Raw genomic sequence first — 25,194 nt, forward strand, 5'->3', positions numbered from 1 at the left:
AAAGTACATTTGTTGAGGTTAGCTTACAACTTATGTTGGCAGTATCTAGTACTTGTGTAAGATGTTGAACATGTTCTTCCCAAGTTTTTGTTGAAGATAAGGATGTTAGCTAAAGAGACGATTACAAAGGAATTGATGAATGCATGGAATAAATTATTCATTGGGTACATGGATACATTGTACGAGACCATTATTTATGCAATTCTTCTTGGGTACAAGCACAATTAAACTACTACAAGGGGATGAACTTGGTCTAACATTTCCTTAATTAAGCAACTCTTGGACATATAATCGAATTCCATAATTCTACCAAATAGACGTATAGTATGTAAAGAGCTATATGGTAGAGGACATTCATGAATTGAGTTGATTCTTTATTGTACTAAATAGCATATAGGGATACCTATGTAATTGGTGAATATTTCATCCTATTGACATAATTCAATATTGAGCTAATATTTATGAAAAACATGAGGTGTGGCATTGTGTATTACGAGGTATGTTTGCAAGGTTGATAGGTATATTTGCACAAACCATTAGGAATATAAAAAATTTCATGTGCATAATTATCTTGCTACATTATTTAGTTGTTACCAAGGTTAGCCTAGATAGTGGTGACATTTATCATAGCTTGAAGTACCATCTTCCAAGGTGAATTATTTGCCATTATGGTTTTGTAGTATAAGTACCTTCACAATTATATATCAAGGGTTTGCTAAGAAAAAAATCATTAAATTCTAGGGGTGTGAAAATAAAATTGATATTGTCACACATACTTTTAACAACATAATTTATCATGTACACTAGACACTTACTCATATCTTCTTGTGCTATTTAGCCATCTCAAAGAACATGGAGCTAGATGAGCATTAGTATGGAGTCCAAGGAATTGTACCATATTTTTAAAAATAGTATTTTTATAGTCATCTATATTAATGATAACATGTGTAGGCTTGCCATTCAATCAACACAAGGCGATCCCACAATATTGTGTCCCACTTTTTGGTCAACGTGAGACACTGAAATCAACATTTCTAACCAAATTTGTACCTTTTATCACCTATGTAGAAACTGAATTGTTAAGAATTTGAAGATGATGTGAATGAATGATTTTTTACATTTTATGTGTAGATTCTAAGTGTTTATTTTTATTTTTTTGTACTTCATATAAAAAAATGGGTTGTGAATTTTTTTATAGTTAATAATATTTTTTAAATGTGACATTTATTTTATAATGTATAATTTTTTATAGAAAAAATTTAAAATTATAATTTTTAAAACATAAATTGATATCATTAATATCTAGTGAATAGATAGTTTTTCATCATTTTTTGTTAATTATATTATTTTTTATTATTTTTTGAAGTGAGACTAATTATAATTTAGACATAGGTTTATTCCATAATGCAATTTTTTTTTTTGGTATACATTCAAATTAAATTTTATCATGAAAATATAAAATAAATATAATAATCAAATTAAACATAATCAAAATCATACTTTTTAGAAAGCTTACTTTGATGGCTATGGTCTTGTATATTATCTTATCATGTTGATTCTATTTGCTAGTCCATCCCAAGGTTTAAAATAGAAAAAAATGAGGATTAAGGTGGAGAGGTCCTTTCCATGGCCAAAAAAATATTAAATTATTAAAAATTTGAATAAACTTTAAACAATGGTATCCCTTCATTCAAAGGTAATTTGTAAACACCTTTGAATGAAGGTGTCTTCTACAAAAAATTGTCCCCAACCATGCAAATTAAGAATGTATTGCAAGTGGGACACTCTATTGTGGGTCTACCCCATGTCATGTGAAAAAGTCATTCTCATTCTCCTGAGGTATTCGATAGGATCTTATATTAAGGCACTAACATGACCCAAATGAAGTTTACCTAACTTCCAAGCAATTGTGATTTACGTACAAATGATTCATAAAGATTCTTTAATATTTTGTAGAAGCTCAATATAATTACTAATCCATTTTGCATACATCATATTGATTTTTATGATTACAGTTATATCATTTTGAAGGGTATCTTTGTTGTTCTAAATTAGCAATTAGTATTCATAGAATTAAGAAGTTAAGGCCAACAATAGAGGAAGAAGGGTTCTAGTGAAGAAGAGTGTTTTTGAAGTCAATGAGCCTTTAGTTTTAGTGGGCAAAGTGGTTAGATATCTCAAGAAGGGTTAATGTGCTACATGAGTTGATGTTGGCACCCCCATTTATATAATTGATATAATGGACTACTTGACAATGAATGTGCTAGATCTATTAACAACACCACTAGGAATAACAACAAAATTATTCTCATGCATCTCTTGCTCATAGTTAAGAATGATAAAGAGTTAAAGTAAATTGTTAGGTAAAATGACCAATACTCACAATGGTGCTCTACCGAACATTCATTAGGTGCTCCTCATTAATAATTTCAAGATGTATCACCTATTGATTAATACTCCCATAATCATAATACAATATGAAATATTATTAATTATTTTTTTATACACCTTTATTAATCTTATTATTATTTATTTTTTTATATACCTTTATTAATCTATTTTATTTTCAATAAACATATATTTTACATCATAAATAACATAAATCATATTCAAACCATCATATATATATATAACACTTATGGTATGATTGGTATTGTTAAGCCTATAGATAACGAAGCGGATTCCAATGGAGGAGGAAGGGACAAATTCTAGCCTTTTTTTGGGAAGCCACATATGAGATCGCTTTGGCCTTTTGAGTTTTTAATTTTCTCTATCCCACAAAATGTGGGAATTTAATTCTTTTACTAATTCCTCACCACACGTGATCATGTTGGGTAACGATTGCAAAGGAATGGCATGCTATTTTTATACTTAATTCTCCACCACATTCATTGTACATTGACCCTAATCATTTTACGTGAATAAACAATTCAGAAAATATTCAAGACAACTATAACCAATTATTATTTATTTTCACATTAGTTGAATGGGACCGTGTCTATCTAATCATTCATATTTGACCCAAATAATAATTAATTAAAATTTTAAAATTTATTATTTATTTTCACATTAGTTGAATGGGACCGTGTCTATCTAATCATTCATATTTGACCCAAATAATAATTAATTAAAATTTTAAAATATGTCGTTTAGGTTTTATAATTATTTATCTAAAATGTGCATCGAAAATAGACATAGCATAGAATGGAGTGAATGCCAATATTAAAATCCTTAAAATATAGAGGACCTATTAAAGAATGCATGTGCTTTATGGTCTTGTTTTTTTTTATGAGTTAGTTTATTATCTATCGGAAGGGAATATATGTATTTTTATATAACTAGTCCATGATGCCAGCCATCTATGTATGGGTTAGAGCAAGAGGTACCTAACTACACTACAAACGAGGCATAGATACCTTACCCCCTTGTGAGATTTGAACTTCTGACCTCTCTTTCAAGAGCACAAGTTCTCCACAACTAGGCCAACTCAAGCTGTACAATTAAAGATTAGGATAAACAATTAAATAATAATTAATTTTAAGATAGAGTTAGAGTTAAGTGATAAATGTAGAATTAAGTTTACACAATTTAAATAAATGAAATATGATATTTAGTTAAATTTTGGATGAAAAAATATTAACATCATTAGATTTCCACAATCCATTTGATTAATGATGTATGCTTTTGGATTCGATTGTGTGAGAATTTTTGCATCCAAAATCATGCACCATTAATGGAGGAATATTTATTGAAGATAGAAGAGTTGATTCATTATTGCATTGAAAAATAGAGTTTTGTCTATTTTGATGCACAAAAATGAACTTAAATTCATGGAAATGAACTAGTAAAAATTGGATGACTATTGCAAACATGTCTTAGTTCGTTGTAAGTGGGTTTAAAGTGGAGTAGTGTCTAAAGACATTATTTAGGAACTTATTAGGGAAATATTTATTCTCTTTGATCAAGATCCTAGGAAAATCAATTCAATAACTTTGTAACACTAATCAAAGGCAACAAGCAAATTTGCAAGGATGCCTAGGAAGATGATGTATGTTGATATGGGCTCTAATAATATTTTTTTATTAATAAAGTAGTGAGAACAAGGGCACTGACCCTTTACATAGCAAAACTATTAAAAATCATAGCGCAGAAACAACACTATAACAACAATTAACAACAACTATCAACAAAAAGGAACCAAGTCTTTAGAAATCAGAAACAACAACATAAAACAAAAACAAACTACAAGGGTGCCTTGCCCACCCTAGTGGCATCCATAGCATTGTTCCATTCGTTTGACTGGAACTTGTAGAGGTCCTTAGCCTCCTGCTTGTCCTCCTCAGTGTTTGCATAGCGTTCCCTCAGCAAAGAGAGGGTGAGCGCGGAACTATGTAAAACTTGCACATGGAATTTGATAAGGCCCACCATTTGGGCTTCCCAAGCCTCCATCTTATTCTTGAGCTGGTTGACATCCTCCTTGATAGTCTGCAGATTATGATAACATAATATAAATTAATAGTGATATGATAAATATGTGTAAATAATAGGAATATCATAATAAGAATGATATATAGATAGCACAAGCGTTGGATGCTATAAGAATAAAATATCAAAAGCATAGGAACACCACAAAAATGTAACATAAGAATACCTAATTAAACAAGGCACATGGAAAAACATAGGTGCCAAACACAGAATATAATAGGCAAATCTATTCCCCCAAATGAAAAAATTATGAAACATAATGTATAAAGTGAAATAAGAATATGGGAAGCATAATAAACATACATTTAAACAAAAAGTCAATATATAAGGATCTATAAAAAGGAAAAGTAAATGCTAAAATTAAAAGATAAATAAGTAAAGCATAATTTTTTTGAATGTCTTAAGTAACAAAATTAGAGAGATCACTATCCAAGAAGTCCTCCTCATCTCAATAGTTGTGTTAAGCTCTTCACTCTCAAGCAAACATATTCCAATAAGAAGTGGCACTCGTAATGAAAATACAAACAGTATGTGTAATTGTTGATTTATCTTTCTTTATCCATTGCTCTTGCTTCTTTGGAAGTCACCCTAAAGAGAGATTTGTATTTTCTTAAGCATAACATCTTTCTTAGGTAAACTGAAGAAGTGATGCCTCTTGAATGAAATGTGGGTTTATCATACATAATTCCTTGATTCTTCTCTTCCTTTTTTGGTTGGGTAATTTTTTTTTCATAAGGATCATTTGCTGGTATGACTATATCAAGATCTCATTGCTTAGACAATGTATGCAACTTGAGGTTCTTTAGGCTTTTATCTTCATAGTTTTAAAACTAAGAAGATGCTTAAGCAGTCTTTTTATCCTTGCTCAAATTTGTGCTATGTTGTTCATATACGCGAAATCAATCAAAATTATGCACATAATATTTATGCTCACATGCATGCTCCTTAGGAATCTTCATATATATGTCAAAAGTAAAATGACTCAAATCAAATAATGCTTATATAGAGCTCTACCAACCTTAACACTTGCCTTTATGATAAGCTTAGAATCTCCCTAAGACTCACTCTAAAATCTAAAATCATGATGCAACCCATACTTTTAATCAAAATTTCATTAATCATTTTCAATGAAACACCCATATGTGTATAAGCTTATTGTTTAATATGATGGTTGAAAAAATTTGTTTAGTGCATATAATAAATCCACATGCAAGATCATTGAGAAAACAAGTAGGTGAACTATTTAGATAATATTTCTAGAGACATATGAAGGATCATAATATTTATTATGTGGTATCTTATCACTAGGTAATGTAATTGATGGAGAACCGCAAAACTAAAAAGACGTATCTAAAATTACGTACCATACTCAAAAAGCATATGCATGAGAGTGTGTAAGAGAATCAATGTAATAATCATCCATAACATTTTTATAAACATGTGTATGCCCCATAGTAAAAATATCATTTTATGGTATGGTGTGTGAACTTTGTTAGCATGGCGAAGAAATGAATTTGTTTAAACTTTTAACTATTAATTGGGGGGCAATTGAAGGATTACCCTTGTCATTTTCACCCTTTATATGAATCATATTGTTATCTATCAAATCTTGCACTTTATGTTTCAAAGCCATGCAACCTTGAGTATGATGATCACTAAACTCTATACAAGTTACAATATACATTCTCATTATAGTTATGCTAGGTAGCCATCTAGTTGGATCTAATGGGTAGAAGAGTAATTAAATTAGATCCCAATAAGCTTTGTATCACAATATCTAAGAGCTCTTTTTCAATACTTTCTAAAAGTATGAGGCTTAAAATAGGGCATGTTGGAATTATTAGTAACATGATGCAAATTATTCTTTTTGTCCTTGTGATCATTACCTTTTGATAAAGTATTAAACTTTTGAAACTTAATAGGGTAAGAAGATGTGGAAGAATCACAAGAAGATGAGCCATAGTTAAGCACATTAGAAACAAACAAAATTAACTCATGACAACATGCATGTTTATAAAAGAAGCAAAACTATTTAGATACAAATTATCTTGAAGAGATGGCAGTAATCCTGTATTAAACATAGTTTGCAACTTATTATCATGAAGTTGATGGTGCAACTTTGAACATATGGAATAAAATTTATTGACATTCATATATGCACTCATTAGGCCTAGGGGAACAATTGAAAAAATATGCAATAGTAATTTTTAGGTCCATAACAAATTTGGAGTGGTTAAGAAACATTTGCTTAGGTTAGTTTCAAAAAAGGGACAAACTCGTGAGATAAATAAAAAAACCACTCAATGAGATCATCTTTCAAAGTGTGGAAATCCCTTAGTTGAAATGTTATTCATACATATGGTCTAAATATGTTCCACTAGTTAAAGGATAAGTAACAATCTCAAATGAAAGTGGTGCATTTCGTGTCCTCAACATATTCGTCCATGTCTTGACCATTGGGCACAAAATTGACCATACACTCCACTTTATCTAGCTTTCAAATAATTGTGTTTGAGGTAGAAGTAGGGATGGTGCTAGTAGGAACTTGATAGGAGACGTTAAATAGGTATGGAGTGAAGAATATAATATGATATGGAACTAGGAATGGAGCAAGGAAGAGAGATGAATGATGGTAATAGTGGAGGTATGAGTCACACGAATTAGAGAAGAAGATGTAACACCAATGGTGGAGGAAATATCTAAGCTATGTATTCATAGCACTAGTTGGATAATATGGATGGGACAAAGAAGGAGCATATGCATAAAACTCTGTTAAGATGGAATTTTTTGTCATCTAGGGGGAGTAATACTAAAATTAAAAAGGGCCCTTTGAAATTTGAAGCTGCAACCAAACCGTAAGCGAAAGATTTGCTAAAAGTTACCCCAAAGAAGAGAAAGCGGGCTCTTCTCTCCTCCCGGGTTCCTCTAAAAAGAGGAAATTAGATCACAAGGGTAATGATGCTAAGGGTGTTACTGTAAAGCGGAAAAATCGAACCCTAGTCGTTCTCCCCTCCCCAACTCCAAGGAGAGAGAAGGGAGAGTCACTAGGGTTGATGGTTTTCACTTAAGAGGGACTTTACATTCAAAAGAGGGGTTGAAACCCACAAGATCCAATCCCACGCAATGCAAGATTGGATTCTATATGAGTTTCAAGGGTTAAGACATCAAGGATACCCTCTTTTGTAAAGAAATGTAGATAGAAAGATTGAACTAGGAATGCATGCAAAGTAGGAAAGATTCACTTATAAACAGAGATAGGAATATGATATGAAGCTGCGGACCTGGAATTAGCAGTAAAATGTCAGGACGGCGCTGTCCTGCAAATTTGAGCGAAAGTTGACGGGACGATGGCGCCCAGCGTGCACACGGTCCTCCGGAAAATCCGCGAAACGAAGGTGGATCTGTTCGTCTCTGCACAAGGATTCCAGATCTTCAATTACAGCCGCGTACCTGCAACCTACACACAGAAAAGAGAGGACGATTGGGGGGTTAGGGATGAGGGGTTTGCCTTTAGGTCAAACCCCGGTTTTGGAATTAATCAAGAAATGAGCAATGCTGTAAATGTAATGTAAAACAAGTACTAATACCTTGTTGTAAGGATGTTTGTATCCTTATATGCGAAGGTATAGATGTTGTTGTTTGTTGTATGTTGTATGTTGTAGTATGTGATCTCCTCTTCAATGGTTGAATCCTTGTCTTGAATGCAACACTTAGCCTTGAATGGAGACTTAGAATGCTCAATTGCTTGAAGGAAATGCTTGAATGCTTGAATGCTTGAATGTTTGAATATCGTTTCCACGTCTTGTACACATCTGTCCTTCCTCCTCCAAATGGGAGAGGAAATGTAGTTTATATACTTGTCAATTAGGGTTAAAAGACTGATTTTTCCGACCTTGGGCCGACCAGGAAGTGCTATTTTCCAAATTGCAAACATAAAGACCCGAAGCCCCATAAGAGACCGGGCCCAAAATAGGGCCAGGGACCAAGGCGCTGGGCGCCATGGTCCTGGGGGACCAGGGCGCTGGGCGCCCTAGTCCTGAAGGACCAGGGCGCTGGGCGCCATGGTCCCACCTCCAGGGACAATGGGGTGCAAGGAGGATCAGGCCAGGGTGCTGAAAAATGCAGTTTTTGGTGTCGTGCGCAAGTTTCGGGGTCTCCATTTAGGTTCAGTGTTGCGTTGCCATCGTGAAGACCCAAATGCGGTCGAAATTGCAAGTGTCGCAATTTTAGGACGCTACAGTTACAATTGAAATTATTGATGATTTGGACTTGGAGCATGAGGAAAGAAAGTGTGTTGGGGGCTTTGGTTCTAGTTGGTTAGGTGGTTGTAGGTATGCTTGTTTGGCCATGCCTTCCCTAGAAGATAAAGGTAAAGAGAATAAAGGCAAAATGGTTGTTTAGGAAGACAAGGATGAGGAGTTTACCAAGGATGAGTTTTACCCCCGCAATGAGGAGGAGAGTTTGGAGAAGGATAGCGTGGAGAATAACTAACAAGAAGAGGATGATGAAAAGGACAACTCAAAAGACTGTATCAATGATAATAACAATGGGGAGTATGAAGAGGAGAATGTTGAAGAAGATAATGAGACAAAGAATAGATAGACGAAGAAGAATAAATAAAGAAGAGGTAAAGTTAGATGGTGCTACTAAGGTTAGAAGTGACAAAGAGACAATGTTGATCTCAAAGTGCAAGTTGTTGATTTGCATGTTCGCATGGCTGACATGGAGTTAAGGATTGATGCAATTAATATGATGGAGAAATTCAAAATTATGGAAAGTGCTATTGGTAGCATTATCTTTGCTAGTAATGGTACTATGAACAAAGCAGTGATGGTCAATCCAAAATAAAAAAGAAAATGAAGAAACAAGGCAAGTCTCTTGAGGGTAATGACATTGGTAAGACAAAAATAGGAAGCTCAACGCTGGATGGATGCACTCGTTTGATGCTTTGACTAAGGACCGAAACCTAACCATTGGTTCCAAAGATTAATGATTTCTTATGCTTTGTTGTTCTATAGTCTTAGTGTTTATTTTTTGTTATTATGGCTTGCATGCCTTATATTAACTTAAATAGATACTACGCTTAAGGCTTGCGTGCCTTCCTTTAGTAATAATTAGTAGTCCTCATTTTGGTGTTGTTTTTTGGTGCTCTAGGCCACTCTAGTCTAGTTTTTGTTGTTTTGTCTTTGTAACTTTTGAGATCAGGGCCTGCTTATATAATAAAAAACATGGTAGGGGAGGAGGGGGAAGTGGAAAAATGAGGCAAACAAAATTGGGGAACAAAACACAAGAAAATTTTGAAGAAATGGCTTGGGTAGGATGGAGAGAGGGAGACGTGCCATTCAAATAACTGAAAAAAAGAATACATATTTTAAAATTTTACTATCTTTGTTTTTAAAAATTAAATAATAAAATTTCTAATAAATAAAAACTAATTAATTCATAATATATATTTTTATTTTATTGTAAACAAAGTAAGATAAAAATATTTATCTATTTTAGTTTATATTTATATTTAATTACATGTAGTAAATAATTTTTAGAAAATAAAATAATTTAATTTCTCAATATTTTTGATAAATATATTTAAGATATTTATATTAATTATATTCTAAACTTTTGAAAAATAAATTTCATTTTTGAAAATTTCATAAATAAACTAAAATTGAAATAAATAAATGTTGACTTAATCTTACATTTTTGCAACATTTATCCTTGCATAATGTACAAATGACTTGTTTTTATCTTTTGTATAGCCTTACAATTATAAAGATAGAAAATGTAATTTGTTTTATATTTATTAGTTCCTTCCCTAGGTAGGATATTTATGCATTCACCTAGATCATTTATTTTTTTCAGCTGACCAATCAGATTTAAGAATTTTAGACAAGTCTATAGTTCAAATTTATTTTATATTTTATGTAATTACAAAAATATCATTTTTCTTTACTCTCATTGGACCATATTGAAATTAGTAGGTAGAAAATTCAATTTTCGAAACAAAAAAATACTCTTTTTTGTACATTTAATAAATAAAATGTCATTGCAATGACAAAAAACAATAAAATAATTTAAAATATTGATAAAGTTAAACCAAGTCATAAGCTTGTCCATCGAAGCATAATATAATATTATCCAAAATGAAGATCTTTATTTCCTTGGCCGAAAAGGACAAATTTAGACGAGTAGTTTGTCCTTCGATTTGACAACATTTATAACCTCGGTAACTCTATCTCACCTTCATATTATATTTTACATTAAACGTCTTTATTGGAAGATGGGAAAATGGTTTTTCTTACAAACTAGATAGAGTGGTATTAAATATATTATTAATTAATTCGCCGAAGGTGTCTCTATATGAGATGGACGACCTCATAGAGCAAATCGGCGACACGTACATTATCTCTACCTTTATCTCTCCCTCTACCTCTTCCTCTCTATCTATCTATCTCCTTATCTCTCTCTCTCTCTCTTTCTATTTTTATTTGTTCCTCTACCTTTCTCTATCTCTCTATGTATTTCTCTCCCTCTTCCTCTCCCTCTATCTTTATCTCTATTTTTATTTACTCTAAACTAATCATACTAATGGCAGACCTTCCTTGTTTTATATTTATATATTTTGCTTCTATATTTAATTATGCATATAATAAATATAGAATAATTTTTCAATAAATAAAATGATTTATTTTTCATATTTTACATATATTTATGGTATTCTATACTGATTAAAGTTGGTTGAGATTTTGGAAAAAAATTCATTCTTGAAAATCTCAAATAAACTAAAATCCAGATAGATACCTACATCTATCCTTGCCAGAGGTACAGAGGTACAAATGGCTTGTTCTTATCTTTTAATAGCTATAAAGCTAAAAAGTTGTTTATTTTATTATAATAAAGATGGAAAGTATATTTTTAATAAATCTTTTCTTTTGTTTTAAATTATTATTTTTTAAGTATAATAACAAAAAAGGATATCCCTATAAAAAACAGAATAAAGCAAATTTCACTGGATACCTCTGATCATCCTATGTTGGCATGCATAGAAACACCCGTACAACCTTGATCCACAGTCAATATTTGTGGATTCCAATACATGTGCTCCCCGCTTCTCCATCAATCTAGTCCGTTACCCATTTACAGAAAAGTGTGAAGTTCTTGTCTCCATCTCCCATCAGAGATCTTTGAAAAATGAAAACACCTGCACTGAGCAATTTGATGACAATTACAGGCACTTGGGATTAAAAGTAGTATATACAGTGATCCAGTGGGCCCGCAATCTGCTCACTATTTCCAAGAAGTTTGAAAAATGCTTTTCTTGCAATTCTAGGTGAAAGAAATTGTAATTTTTGTCAAACCTAAAAATTGTGTTTTAACCAGTAGATGATCTGTATTTGTGAGTTTGTTGAGTGCCTGCTTATTAATCTTGAGGTCGACAGTTCGAAACTAATCATTGAGTTTATTGAAGAAAATTGTGGAGCTATAATAATTGCTTACCTGAGCACCTGAGGTGATCTCTTAATCATGTTGCTAAATTACTAATTCCACTCTTAAAATGAAAAATAAGGAAATTATTTTTAGGGCCTATCACGGTGAAGTAGCTATCGTTGTAAATATCTATGTCAGCTGACAGGGCCAACAGGTTGTCCTCACTTAGTCAAACGGCCTGAGAGAGGATAGCGACAACGGGAAGACGGTTGGAATTCCCGGTTTTAAAGGGATTAGAAACCCTAGTGCAATTCTCAATTGTTTGTCTCGCAGATTTCCACTGTTAATGGTAGTTGTGTCTAATTTCTTGAACAATTTATTTCTGTGCGTTGGAATTTGTTGGGATGTGGGAATTAAGCTTTCTTTCTAGGCAAAATTTCTCAATTTTGTTTCCAAGGCGGCTTAAAATGTTAGGCTTCGGCGCCTGATTATGCCAAATTGTATTGAGATTGAGGTGTTGAGCGTAATCTGACAGAGCGAGGAAGATGAACGAGCCTCTGTTACCAGCAGGATACGTTCCGAGCCCGAGGCGCAGGGCTTCTATCACGGAAAGTTTGCTTCGCAGTCTGCCGGAAGATGAGCAGGTAGATATTCCTGTTGCTCCTTCTTCACTGCCTGATATTTTCGCTGCGGGAGCCTTTAAGGAGAGAATCATATTCGGCAACGTTGATGATGAGCCGCCAGATTTGTTAAGAAGCCCGAGGTTTGCAACTCCCAGAATTCGAATCCCCGACGATGGCGGTGACTTAGGCAGGGAAGAAGAGGACATCTCCGCTCGTCATGTTATTGAAAATATTGATTGTAGGGCGGAGCCTGGTGGACGCGAGGGGGTTTATAACAACACTAACAATATATTACAGTATAGTGAGGAAATTTTAGGTTTAAACCCAGGGAAGAGGAGGAGTTTGCATAGGTCGAGGACTGCCCCTGCCATGTGGAATGCATCCAAGGTGAAACAGAGTCTTCAGAGGCCCGAGACAGATTCGGCCGCTTCCATTGCAAGGCAGGCTGTTATTTATCTGATTCTTTATCTTTCTGTGGGTGTTTTCATTTATTCCTTCAACAAGGACAAATTCTCAGGAAATGAGACTAATGCCATTGTCGATGCGTTGTATTTCTGCATAGTGACAATGTGCACCATTGGTTATGGGGACATTACTCCGATGACTACTTCTACGAAGCTCTTTTCGTGTTTTTTTGTGCTGGTGGGATTTGGGTTTATTGACATCTTGTTGGGGGGAATGGTGACATATGTTTTGGACAAGCAGGAGAATCTTTTGCTTCACACTGTGGAGGGCAGCCGCCATGATCTTGCCAAGACATATATTGTGGATGTTAAAAAAGGTAGAATGCGGATTCGGATGAAGGTCGCACTTGCTCTTGGAGTAGTCATTCTGTGCATTGGGGTTGGAACCACGGTGATGCACTTTTCGGAAAATTTAGGGTGGACCGATTCTTTTTACCTTTCGGTGATGTCGGTAACCACAGTTGGGTATGGAGATCACGCTTTCAAGACATTGCCGGGGCGGTTGTTTGCATCTATTTGGCTTCTTGTGAGCACTCTTGCTGTTGCGCGTGCTTTTCTCTACTTTGCAGAGGCGAGGATTGATAAGCGACACCGCTTGATTGCAAAATGGGTGCTGCATAGAGACATGACCATTGAGGATTTAGTGGCCGCTGATATTGACAACAATGGTTTTGTCAGGTTTTTCTCAATTTATGCTCTGTTTTTGTTTTCTAGATATTTTGGGAAGAATAGTTCTGTTAATGTTGAAGGCACGCACACAGGTTAGATTAGCTTTGAATAAATTTGTTTGAATGTAATTTGTTATAACTCCTTTCAATACATGTAAGCTACGATACCAATAATCACTAGGATAATTGCTTACTGAAATTGTCTCAACATGGATTTCTATCAAAAAAAGTATATATAAACAACACCAATAGTGCTGGTCAAGATCCTGTGTTCACAGAATTCTTTTTCGCGTTGAGCATTTATTTTAAGCAAGAATTGCAAAACAAAAAAGAATAGTCTGTAGCCCCTTAGTTTAGTCTAATTATCTTGTCTTTAGATCACAATGATTTCAAGGAATATTGGGTCCATGCTTCTTTTAGATGCGCAGCCTGCCAATAGACAAAATGATCATTTAACTTTTTGGAGGCAGGTCATTCAACCAAATCGAAAAGTATCTCTTCCATCTCTATTTCTTTGAATTGATCCTAATAGAGCTAGTTCACTACCCACAAAATGTTGATGCCAAAACTAAGATCTTGATAAACTAAATGTTCTTTAGCAGATTTATGCATATGAACTGCATGCTTGTAACAACGATTTTAGAGGATCTAAAATCAAATTATATTATCCTCTGCTACATAATTGCCATGACACTATAATAATAGATGAGAAACTAACACATTAACTAGCAATTGGTGTCATGCTATGTGTATGATTACACTCTCCATTGACTGGTCAAAATTGCTGGAGGAGGCTTTTATTTTACATTCTTCCCCTCCGCTGTTCCTTCTGCTGACATCCTATCACCTGCAGCCTGATTTGACATACAATCTGTCCCTTTGGTACTCACTTTAATGATCCTGTCCTTGTTGCTGCTGTTAACGGGACCTGACCTAAGAGAGATCTTCTTTCAGAAACTGTCTGGAAAATGTGTTTTATCTCTGGAGTGCTAGGTAGATAACCTGTGAACGTTAAAGAGTAAACTTTGGCTGATTTCAGCAGTCATAATTCCCTTATAAATTTGTTAGACCTAGTTAGCATCCATACCTCCTCAGGAAAGTATTGTTTTTCCTATTTACGGCATGTAAGCTTATTTCAAAGTCCTTGAAGATTTTCTTCAGTGTTTCCCAAAATTTCAGTAGTGTTTTGTATTCAAAACGGTGTCCATTGCTTGTGGGCCAAGAGTTCAGATTGACTTGGTTGGTTGTTCAGTGCTCTTGGGCTTAGTTGTGGAGGACAGTCTCCTGGTGCCCTATTGTGCTTTCCCCTCAAGTTTCTAATATGGTTGGTTATTAGGAATAAGCTACAATAGGAATCTCCATTATCATTTTGTTTGATGTTAATGTTGAATTTTTGACTTTCAGATTAATACATGCTGAATTTTAGACTTTCAGATTAATACAATACTCAGAAAACAGAAATCTATATTAATTTCCAGATTAATGTTGATTGCTGTTAGTGTTAGGATTTTCCAGATTTAAGCATAAGTAGAGAAATGAACAGAATGAACTCACAACACACAAGTACCCTGGGAAAACCTCCTAGGAGGAAAAACCCAGCAAGAAAGATCCTCGGATCTGATTATGTATTAAGCATAATGTTCTGATTACAACACTTATCTCTGATTGCTGTTCAAGCAGCAAGTTGCCAAGGTGATGAAGGATGATGCCCTAGCTGTTAGGTGACCAAGAAACCAATCAGCAGAAGATGACTTCAACAGGCTGAAGCAGCATTATAACCAATTGACCTTGCAGTTCGCCAAAGAGCAGATTCGCTAAGTGTAGAAGAGCAGATCGCATTTTGGAGCAGAGCAGATTACAGTTTCTAATTTGTGTGTATGAATGAATGACTTGCTTCATATATATATCTTCTTCTTGACGGTAGATATCTAGGTCGGCTAGCATTAAACTTTTTATTTATTAAATGCTTTTCCTTTAACACGTTTCATGATGTGTGAGTTATAGGGTCGGCCCTATTGGAGGGTGGCGTGTGAGAAGGGCCCAGCCCTAAAGGATACACGTTACCCTTTCAAGATAAAGGGCCCAGCTCTTAAGGGCGGATTCCAATGTTGCCTTAGGCAATTGGAATCCGCTCTTCACCCTAATTAAAACTAACAGTTAATTGATTATTTTCCTAAATTCAAATGCTGTTGTGTAATTTAGTGAAAGAGTACTCTTGTAAATAAATTGTATATTATTGGATGTGTTATTTTTGAGCAAAAAATTGGAATACTCCAAAGAGGGATATTACATCATTCGAACAAATAGACTCCAATATGGTAAGTGGCCCGTATAAAACATTTCTGATTTTGTTGGCTTGTCCTACAATCTCTTCTTGCCTAGGGACAGCCACACCTTATCTCACACCCCAAGTTTGTGGTCATGTCTATCTTTGCACATTTGTTGTGTCTTATCTAATTGTTCTTTCACTTTGAGTTGGATTTGTCCAGTCCTCTCAATGAACTTTGATGACCTAAGCCCTTTCCAAATCTTGTTCTTCTTGCTCTTCGTGCTGTTCCAGTGCAACATCAACTGGCTTTCAGGGCAAAAAACCCAGACGGACTTCAAAAAGTGACTGATTAGTTGAAGATTAAATTTCTCTATTGAAAGAATGCTCAATGTTGGGAAGAGACTCATTGCAAGTCTTGAGATACCAGCCATCGTAGCCCCTTATGAGCTACATCCATATGTAAATGAAAAGTTGCACTCTTCTTGAGCCTAACATCTATGTCAATGAAAGGTTGTACCCTTGTTGAGCAAGACATCCATCAAATACTGGAAGGTGGACCAAAATCTGCCAACAAACCGTGTCTCTATCTGAAGCAATGTTTTTAGGAATCCCAAAGTGCACCCATACGTTAGCAAACAAAATTTAAGTTGCTTTTTCCTTTGTAATAGTTTTCTTTCATGGAGTTAGTAAGCACATCTTGCTAAATATTCACCATGACAAAAAATTATTTCAATCCTAATCATCAGTAGTCCTACAAAATTCATAGATATGCTTCCCGATGGCCTTTTGTTGATAGGTAAACGCAAATACTTGTCTTGGATTTTGCTACTACAACACGATTTGCATCTAACAAACCTCAATGCTTGTTGCATTTTGGGTGGAGCCGGAAACACACCCCTTTGCAAAAGAGCTGCTATTTTTCTAACACCAAAATGACCTACCACTTTAGAGGTATGTGCCTTTATCATAAGCAGAAGCCTTTGTACCATCAACATACATAATTTTCCTGATTTGTAGAGAATGAGATAGAAGTCCTCTTCACTTTCAGCAACTCTTGGATCTTGTAGTTCCTTGAGCTTCTCCCCCAAATCTGTATCTTGAGCATATCTTTTATACATGTCTCTTTTGTAAAAGGTTCTAATTGAGTCACCATAGCCATAGCTGAAATTGGTGGCCTAAATGGCATATCCACCAGTAAATTATTGCCCTGTTTCTTATGCTTGATCACCAAATATAATTGTTGCAAAAATTCCATCCATATATTGCGTGCTTGTTATACTATATTTTAGGCTTACAAATATTGAAGAGGTTGGTGGTAAATATGCACAATAGCTTCTTTACCAAATTAATAATACCTCCATTTCTTTATAGGTTGAACTAGTGGATATAAATCTCTGTCATATACTATTCTCTAACTGCTGGTGTAAAGATTTTTGAATGATAACAAATTAACAAACCTCCTTGAAGCCATTTGATACCCATATCATATTCAGTTGCATCTGTTTCTACCTCAAAAGGTTTGCAAATTAGAAAGACTAAGCATAGGAGTATGACTAATATTATATTTTAATTTTCAGATGCTTCATCATGTTCTTTACTCCAATGGGAATTTCTTCCCATGGTTGCAACTTGTGATATAGGTGAAGCTATAGAAGAGAAGACTGTAATAAATTTCCTCATATATTGGGCTGCACCTACAAAACGCCTACTATCTGTAGCATTCTCTATTTTAGGCCAATTAACAATAGCTTCTACATTAGGACCTATTCACATCTCTCATGTGCAACGATATGAACTAAGTATTACCAATAACTCTTTTCCAAACTCATGTTTTTTCATATTACATAGAAGCTGGTTTTCTTATAAGAATTGCAAGACTTGGTCAATATGGATGAGATGTTCTACCTATGTTGCACAAAAAATTATGATAGCATCTAAAAAAACAATTACACATTAACCTATGAAATCATCCTTTAATATTATACATGTTGCAGGTTTATTACATATTCCAAATGGAATTTCAGAAAAAACCTTGCTTTGTTTTGAAAGTTTTCTAAGTTCCCTACTTCATGTGAACTTGTTGATAATTGAATTTGGTATCCAACTTTGTGAAGTGCTTTACATGTTGCAGTTGGTCGAACAAATTATCTAAATTGAAATTTTGAAAGAGAATATCTTTCTGATCGTGGTCTTATTCAAGGTTTGTAGTCAATGTACATTCTCCAAGAACTTTTTTTTTCGTGTCATCACAATAGGCAAACCACATGGTGAAATACTTGGGTGTATGATCCATTGCTCCAATAGTTTTGAAGTTGTTGCTTGGCCTCATTGTTCTCTAAAAGTGACTGCCATCATAAGCAGATGCTCGGTAGATGAGATTCAAGTAAGAGTTGAATCCTGTGCATCACCTCCCTTCGTGGTGGCAATCCCTTGGGTTCATGAAACACTTCTTGAAAGTGTGACTAGACTTCATCCTTGGCTTTCAATTTAGAGTAAGTTATTGTAGAAATACTCAATCCTTCTTCTTGCTTATCTTTTAACAAAGGTAAACAAAATTACTTTTTTTCGAATTAATTTGATAGCTTGGTTGGAACATACAATTGCAAACTTTACGTTGCTTTGGTGCCCCTTTATGACGTATTTATTTCCATCCTTGACCAATCTATATTTGTTAGCCCTTCTCATGAAAAATGTGTATCTAACATATAAGTAAGGAATATTTAACCCTATATCAAAAGCATTAAGAGGAATCACATCTGCATCCATTTCATATATATATTGTGCATTTACGCAAACTGACCTTTGCACTTTTTTGTTACTTTTAATTTTACACCCATTTTCACCCAATTGAATGAATATGGGTGAAGATGATCCATATATTTTAGACCAAGGGTCTTACCAAGTTTAGCAAAATTAATTTGCACTGTGAACCGGGATTTACTAGTGCATTAACCCTTGTTTTCTTTGCTTGTAATATTATTAAGAAAAAATTGTTTATCCATATTCATTGTGTTGGTAGCTATGCATCTGAGCTTATCATCTACATCAAAACTATCCTTTATCTCTATTTCTTGTAGTGTTACCATAGAATTTATAAGGTCCTTTTTAGTTTTATTCCTAGAATGCAATTCTGGATGTAATTTTCAACACATAGAATCGACATGACCATCTGTGTTACAGTGAATACAATGATTCTTTGGATCCTAACATTGATGCACAAAAATAATAATCTTCCTCCCCATCTAATTACCTTTCTTGAAATATTTCATCTCGTCTTTCTTTGGCTGATTTTGGCTTTGTCATTGCTTAGAAAACTCTGCTTCACCCCTCTTTTTGTCCTCTTCTATATAGTAGGCTTTGACAGAAGCTTCATCCAAACCCTTTGGATTTGTAGTGATCATCCTTGTCTGCACATTGATTCGGAGACCTCCCAGATAATTTAAGAGGATATCCTCCTCCAAGTCCAAGCCCATCAACATGGCTTGCCTTTGAAATTTTGTGCTAGTCTTGCACGCTTAGTCCATTATTTTGTTGATAATATGTCGAAGTTAACCATAATGTCCCCTACGGGAACCTTACTCAATTTGCCCTAATTAGGGTTTGGAGGATGCTTGGAAATGTGTATTATTGAATTAGAACCTTAATCTTGAACATGCAACCAGATTAGTAACACAAATAAACATAATTCTGAACAATGTACACATAGAACTTTCTTGCTTATGGTATTCAATAAACGCCTCTGGAGCTCCATCCAATCAACCCATTGCTATTGGGAAGTACCGTGGGAGATCATACAAGGCACCTTTGAGCCTATCCAATAGGTTTAGGGTTATGGAAGTACCACCATTACGTTACCTCCTGCTTAACTCTTTAGAGTTTTGGGGTACGGAAGTACATCCATCAATCAACCCCTGCTTAACCTAGAATGGAACTTTTGGCTGCTTGCCCTCTTTACATGTACCGTATCATCCCCTCCACAACAGAATGTCTGATTGGTTGGAGTTCTACAGATTCTGTTCATTCTATCTTATGCAGATTTTAGAAATGCATAACAGATTTAATACTGATCTAGAAATATGCAGACTTAATACTGGTTAGAAATATATAAGAAGACTTAATACTGATTAGAAATATATATGCAGACTTGATACAACAGAGTTGTCATTCTAAGATCATATAAGTATTATTTACATATAAAACTTAAAAATACTAATTCTTAGTATAGATCATACCACCGAAAGTAATAAAAATACTCAGATCGCTGAGCAGTTGATGTGTATGTCTCAGTCTGAAGGCACATGAATGCTTTCTTTTCTTTCACAATCCAGTTACTTTGATGCCCCCTACTTGACGTGGTCTTCTACATTTTATATCTGTATGTCTCTATGGAGAGAAACAACCTTTGAGATGTGTTGACCCTTAAGAATGGTCACAACCTTTCTTAATGATGATGCCTCTGCATAAGCAAACCTAATCGCTGTCTTATTAACTTAATGAAGTTGTTGTTTAATAACTATTAAGATCACAACTTTATAAAGAATAAGATCGCTGCCTAGTGAGATACCTTTGCTGCTCCTTAATTATTAATCAGATGAACCAGATTGTTACTCTTATATGTAATCGCAGCATATAATATGATTGTAATCGCTGCATACAAATACTGTTTGTTTTAGTTTGTTACCTAATAGGGACCACTATTTAACACACAAATCACTGCCATTATATTTAGTCGCTGACTTCAATGCTTGCTTTTTATATCGACCACCTTTGTATAGTTAGCTATTATATCTTAAACACAGAATTCAGCTGTCAGAATAAAGTGAATACTTGCTGTGTGACACCTCGTGTAAACACATCCTATTAAACTTATCTTTGTCCTTAGAATGGTCGATCTAATGAATCTTATTGAATTGGCCATAATATAAATTCTGAATCGGTCAGCATGATAGTTATATTGGTTCCTTGACAACTCGATTAGTAAATTCCTTATGTCATCACTGTTTTATTTCAACTGCTTCATCACTTGATAAGTTATTAGGGAAGTTGGGTATGAGAATCTGCGACTCTTCATCTACATTAGCCTTTTAACTTATATAAAAATCGTTCTTCCAAAATAGAAATTATGTGTCTGTTAAACTTGCTTGTCTGAGTTTGATTTAGGACATCAGAAAATTGTGAAGTCTTATTGAGTAAGACAATTTTTGATTTATTTAATTAGGATAGTGTGTTGCAGTCGGGGTTATGGCATTATCTGTGGATCACCTTTATGCCCAAATGGTTAAAAACTCGTATGAAGCAATCCTTTAGATTCTTCCTAATAAGATACTGCAGGATTCTTTCTTTCTTTCCAAATTAGCTATGTAACTTTCTCACTATACAAGTGCATGACCTGACATTTTTACTCATATTGCTCATCTTTCAAGAACGTCTTACTATTTTTTACTTCTTCATTGTCTTGAATACCACTTGGCTAAACCTCTGACAAATTTACAAATGAAGACTTCCATTGGGACATTTGCCTTTCTTGTCCTATCATGTGCTCTTCCTGTTGGCCTATCTATTGTTGATTTTTCGTCACACCTTCCATGTGACTCTCCAAAGCAGACACAAGTGCATTCAAATCCCCCATTCTAACTTTTTTATGCCATTTGTGGGCTTTAATCTCCAGATTGAAAGGGAGCAGCTCCCTCTTTGAAGATATTGTAAGTGTCATACAACAAACTCACTTCGCAGTTTCCAAAAGATCATAAATCTGTTTTGTTACCAAATGATCCATAAACTACCAATGTTGAATATAGAATTCACTAGAACATGAACTATTACAGTTCTACTTGCATATAAACAAATGACAGTATGTAAGAGGATCAAATGCTGCTGAAAGCAAAGAAACTTCAGTCTTGGAAATGAAAGGATTCACCATGAAAACTCAGAAATTTATCGAACAAAACCCCTTAAGTAGTAGCAATTGCTTGAATACATCAATATTACTAATACACAACTTAGATTGCTCCTATATCACACTGTCAAGCTCATAATTTCACTTTGAGCAGTCGAATTCTTGTTCTTTGATCTTTACACTACCGACTCTAGCATCCCATGATTAAAATTATGCTTTGCAACCCTCTCTGCAACCCTCTTTGTAGATGTTGGAGCATCCCCTTGATGTACTAGAAGGATCAATGAATGGAATCAGAAGTGGAAGAGTCAGCTGTTCCTCTTAAATCCTATTTTCTGCTAGTCGTGATGAAATTACCAGTTGTCGTTAGAAGTGGTTTCAAAATTGTGTGGTGGTTTCAACCTGTGAACAAAACTGTGAATTTTCTGTTGCTGATCATCTTATAAATTCTTCATGCTGATCATAGTCTTCTTCAGATCCCTATGGAGTAGTAGAATTCCGAATGGTTCATTGGATATGGAAGTTTCTACGAGGATATTTTTCGCATGGATTTGTGTATTAAAGTTTATATAATGAAGATTCGAAAAAGTTCATTAGATATGGAAATTTCTATAACAAGGATCCTCTTGGCATGATTTGCATATTAAAGATGGATTCAAAATGGTTCTGGTTTGGATCCGCCTTTGGAATGGGGATACATACCCAAAACAGATCTGTGCTACTATGCTGTACTGGACTATAGAAACGCTGATTATGATCAGTGCAGCTTCTAGTAAAAAGAGAAATCCTATTCTATTCTGATTGTTGTGGTATTAAAATATGTTAATTACAGTCATTTCACCACATTTATTATAAGGTCCGAGTTTTGAGCTGGTGGTTTTAGATTATTACGTGTCATTTGGATGCTTGTCAAAATACAAACTTTTGTTGTTCGTGTGCGCCTACTTTTGTATTTTTTTCTTTGTTATTTGCTTTTTTGAAAATTTTGTTTCTCTGAAATTAATGTTGTAAAATTTGTTTTCAGTAAATCAGAGTATGTGATATACAAGCTGAAAGAGATGGGGAAAGTGGAAGAGAAGGATATTGTTGAAATTGTAAAGCAATTCAATCGCTTAGATACTGATAATTGTGGAAAGATCACTTTATCACTTCTAAGCAGTCATTGAGCTAGAATATCTTTCATTCTACAGAATTATGAAGGTATTTTTTTCTTTGTTGTTTGCTTTTTGGAAAAGTTTCTTTCTCTGAAATTAATTTTGTAAAATTTGTTTTCAGTAAATCAGAGTATGTGATATACAAGCTGAAAGAGATGGGGAAAGTGGAAGAGAAGGATATTGTTGAAATTGTAAAGCAGTTCAATCGCTTAGATACTGATAATTGTGGAAAGATCACTTTATCACTTCTAAGCAGTCATTGAGCTAGAATATCATTCCATTCTACAGAATTATGAAGGTATTTTTTCATTGTGGCTGGTACAAAGGTGGTGTCATCCTGTGTATTATATCATGTTTAATCCATTGTTCTATCATTTTGAAGATGACTGTACTATACCCATATCAATGAAATCAGATATGTCAAGTGCAATTTTTAAGGTGTTCATTTCTCTATTTTCTGAAATTAATGCAAGCATTTACTTTTTCAATATGGAATTAATTAAATTAGGGAGAAAATTGCTTTCCCAGGATGCTATTGCATCATTGGGATATTTTAATAAATCATAATCTGAATCAGACCACCAAAAAATATACAATCTTAAGAAGTCAGCATCATTGGGATTTTTTAATAAAGCATAATCTGAATCATAGAGTAACCAAAAAATATACAATTCTAAGTAGTCCGCAGCATGTAATCAAGGATACATATTCACAAAGGCTATCGGGTTCTGCCCACCATTGTGTCTCTTAATCAAACAATGATAGATTATTATTCTCGTATGCATTTCTGATGACAAAATACTTTAACAGCTAATGTTGTATTGAGGCAGAAACTATTTAGGGTGAAGGATGGAAAAGTTCAACTACATCAGTGACTTAATGAATATGCCAAACATGTGGTAATATATGAGCACCATTTTCTTGTTGCAATTTTACCCCTAGATGTTCTTTGCTGTCATATGAATGCTTTCCCAATGTATGTCAAATATTCACTTTCTTCTCTGTTTTGAAAGAATGTGTATTAAATTCCAATCAATTGCTCAAAAACTATGACAGAATATGGTGGAATTTGGCTATGCCATTTTAGAGTATATCTAGCTAAGGTTTTGGAAAAGCACTTAAGTGGCCATGAATTCCTTAATATCGATCCAATCCTTGTAATGATTTCTACATTTTTTGAAGTAAAGGTTCTTGGAGCTATCATAGGTGATAGTAGGATTGAGGGAACTAATATGAGCGGTTGCAATTAAGGGGACAAAAGTTATCATAGGTGATAGTAGGATTGAGGGAACTAATATGAGTGGTTGCAATTTAAGGGGACAAATGCTTCTTAAAAGATTTGAGGAATTAGGTGTGATAAATTTCACATAATTTCGCTATCATAGGTTATAGTAGGATTGAAGGAACTAATATGAGTGGTTGAAAGGATTCTTAAGATTTGAGGAGTTAGGTGATGAATCTCACATAATTTCTCCTATATATGGTCAATCATTGATGTTTCCAAAATTATGAAATAAACCTTTTCTGATGAACTTGAAATCATTGTACATTACAGTAGTATTTTTTTTCTTCACATCGCTTGTTGGACAGATGGCTGATGAAAAACCTGGCATGCAGAAGAACGTCAGTGCAAGATCCTTCGACAAATTTTTGTTTTACTAGGCACTCTCAGTCTAATTAAAGACATGGTAATGCATATCAAGCATGCAATAGAAATAAGGGATTGATGCAGATTTATGGTATTCCAGACGATAGTACAAAACTAAATAGCTGAAGTGCATTTTCAGTGTGACCGGATGGTTGGGGATCTTCTCTTTTCATATCTCAGGGTTCCGAGGTCATATATGTGATAATTAATATACAATCAGTAGGATTCCCCAGGGAAAAACGGTCAGGGTTTTGTCATAATGATTTAACTGTAACTTCTAAAGACCATCTAGGGACAAAATTGCACTTAAAAAATTGTGCCCATCCATGCCAAAATATGTAAAGAACACGATAAAGTTAAAGATGAGGTACCAGACAAAACTCTAATAGCGATCTCTGTTCAAAGAAGCTGAGCAGAAACAATTATCACCGATGATTCTGGCTATATTGTTTGTAAAAATAGTCAGTTGTACGGATTATAACCATGGAAGGATATGGAGGCTGGATAAGGCAATGGACATGTAACTCGTTAAGTGGTGATCACAGTGAATTGTTTTTAACAG

At 34.3% G+C, this 25,194-nt stretch overlaps 1 protein-coding gene across 2 annotated transcripts in view; it reads left to right on the top strand.

Annotated features, from left to right (window-relative positions):
- Positions 1-23,429, top strand: part of LOC131064363 (two-pore potassium channel 5) — a 40,687-nt gene extending 17,258 nt beyond the window's left edge. Inside the window, exons 1-3 of one of the 2 annotated variants that reach the window (XM_057998473.2) lie at positions 11,515-13,675; positions 22,855-23,030; positions 23,106-23,429. In XM_057998473.2, coding sequence (XP_057854456.2) covers positions 12,456-13,675; positions 22,855-22,996 — 1,362 coding nt within the window. In that variant the 5' untranslated portion in view covers positions 11,515-12,455 and the 3' untranslated portion in view covers positions 22,997-23,030; positions 23,106-23,429. Of the gene's footprint in view, positions 1-11,514; positions 13,676-22,854; positions 23,031-23,105 lie in introns of those variants that run through there. The other variant, XM_057998482.2, reaches the window with a different exon arrangement.
- The last annotated feature ends 1,765 nt before the right edge of the window (positions 23,430-25,194 follow it).

This window comes from Cryptomeria japonica, chromosome 1 (genome assembly GCF_030272615.1).
Source record: "Cryptomeria japonica chromosome 1, Sugi_1.0, whole genome shotgun sequence".
Lineage (NCBI taxonomy): Eukaryota > Viridiplantae > Streptophyta > Pinopsida > Cupressales > Cupressaceae > Cryptomeria > Cryptomeria japonica.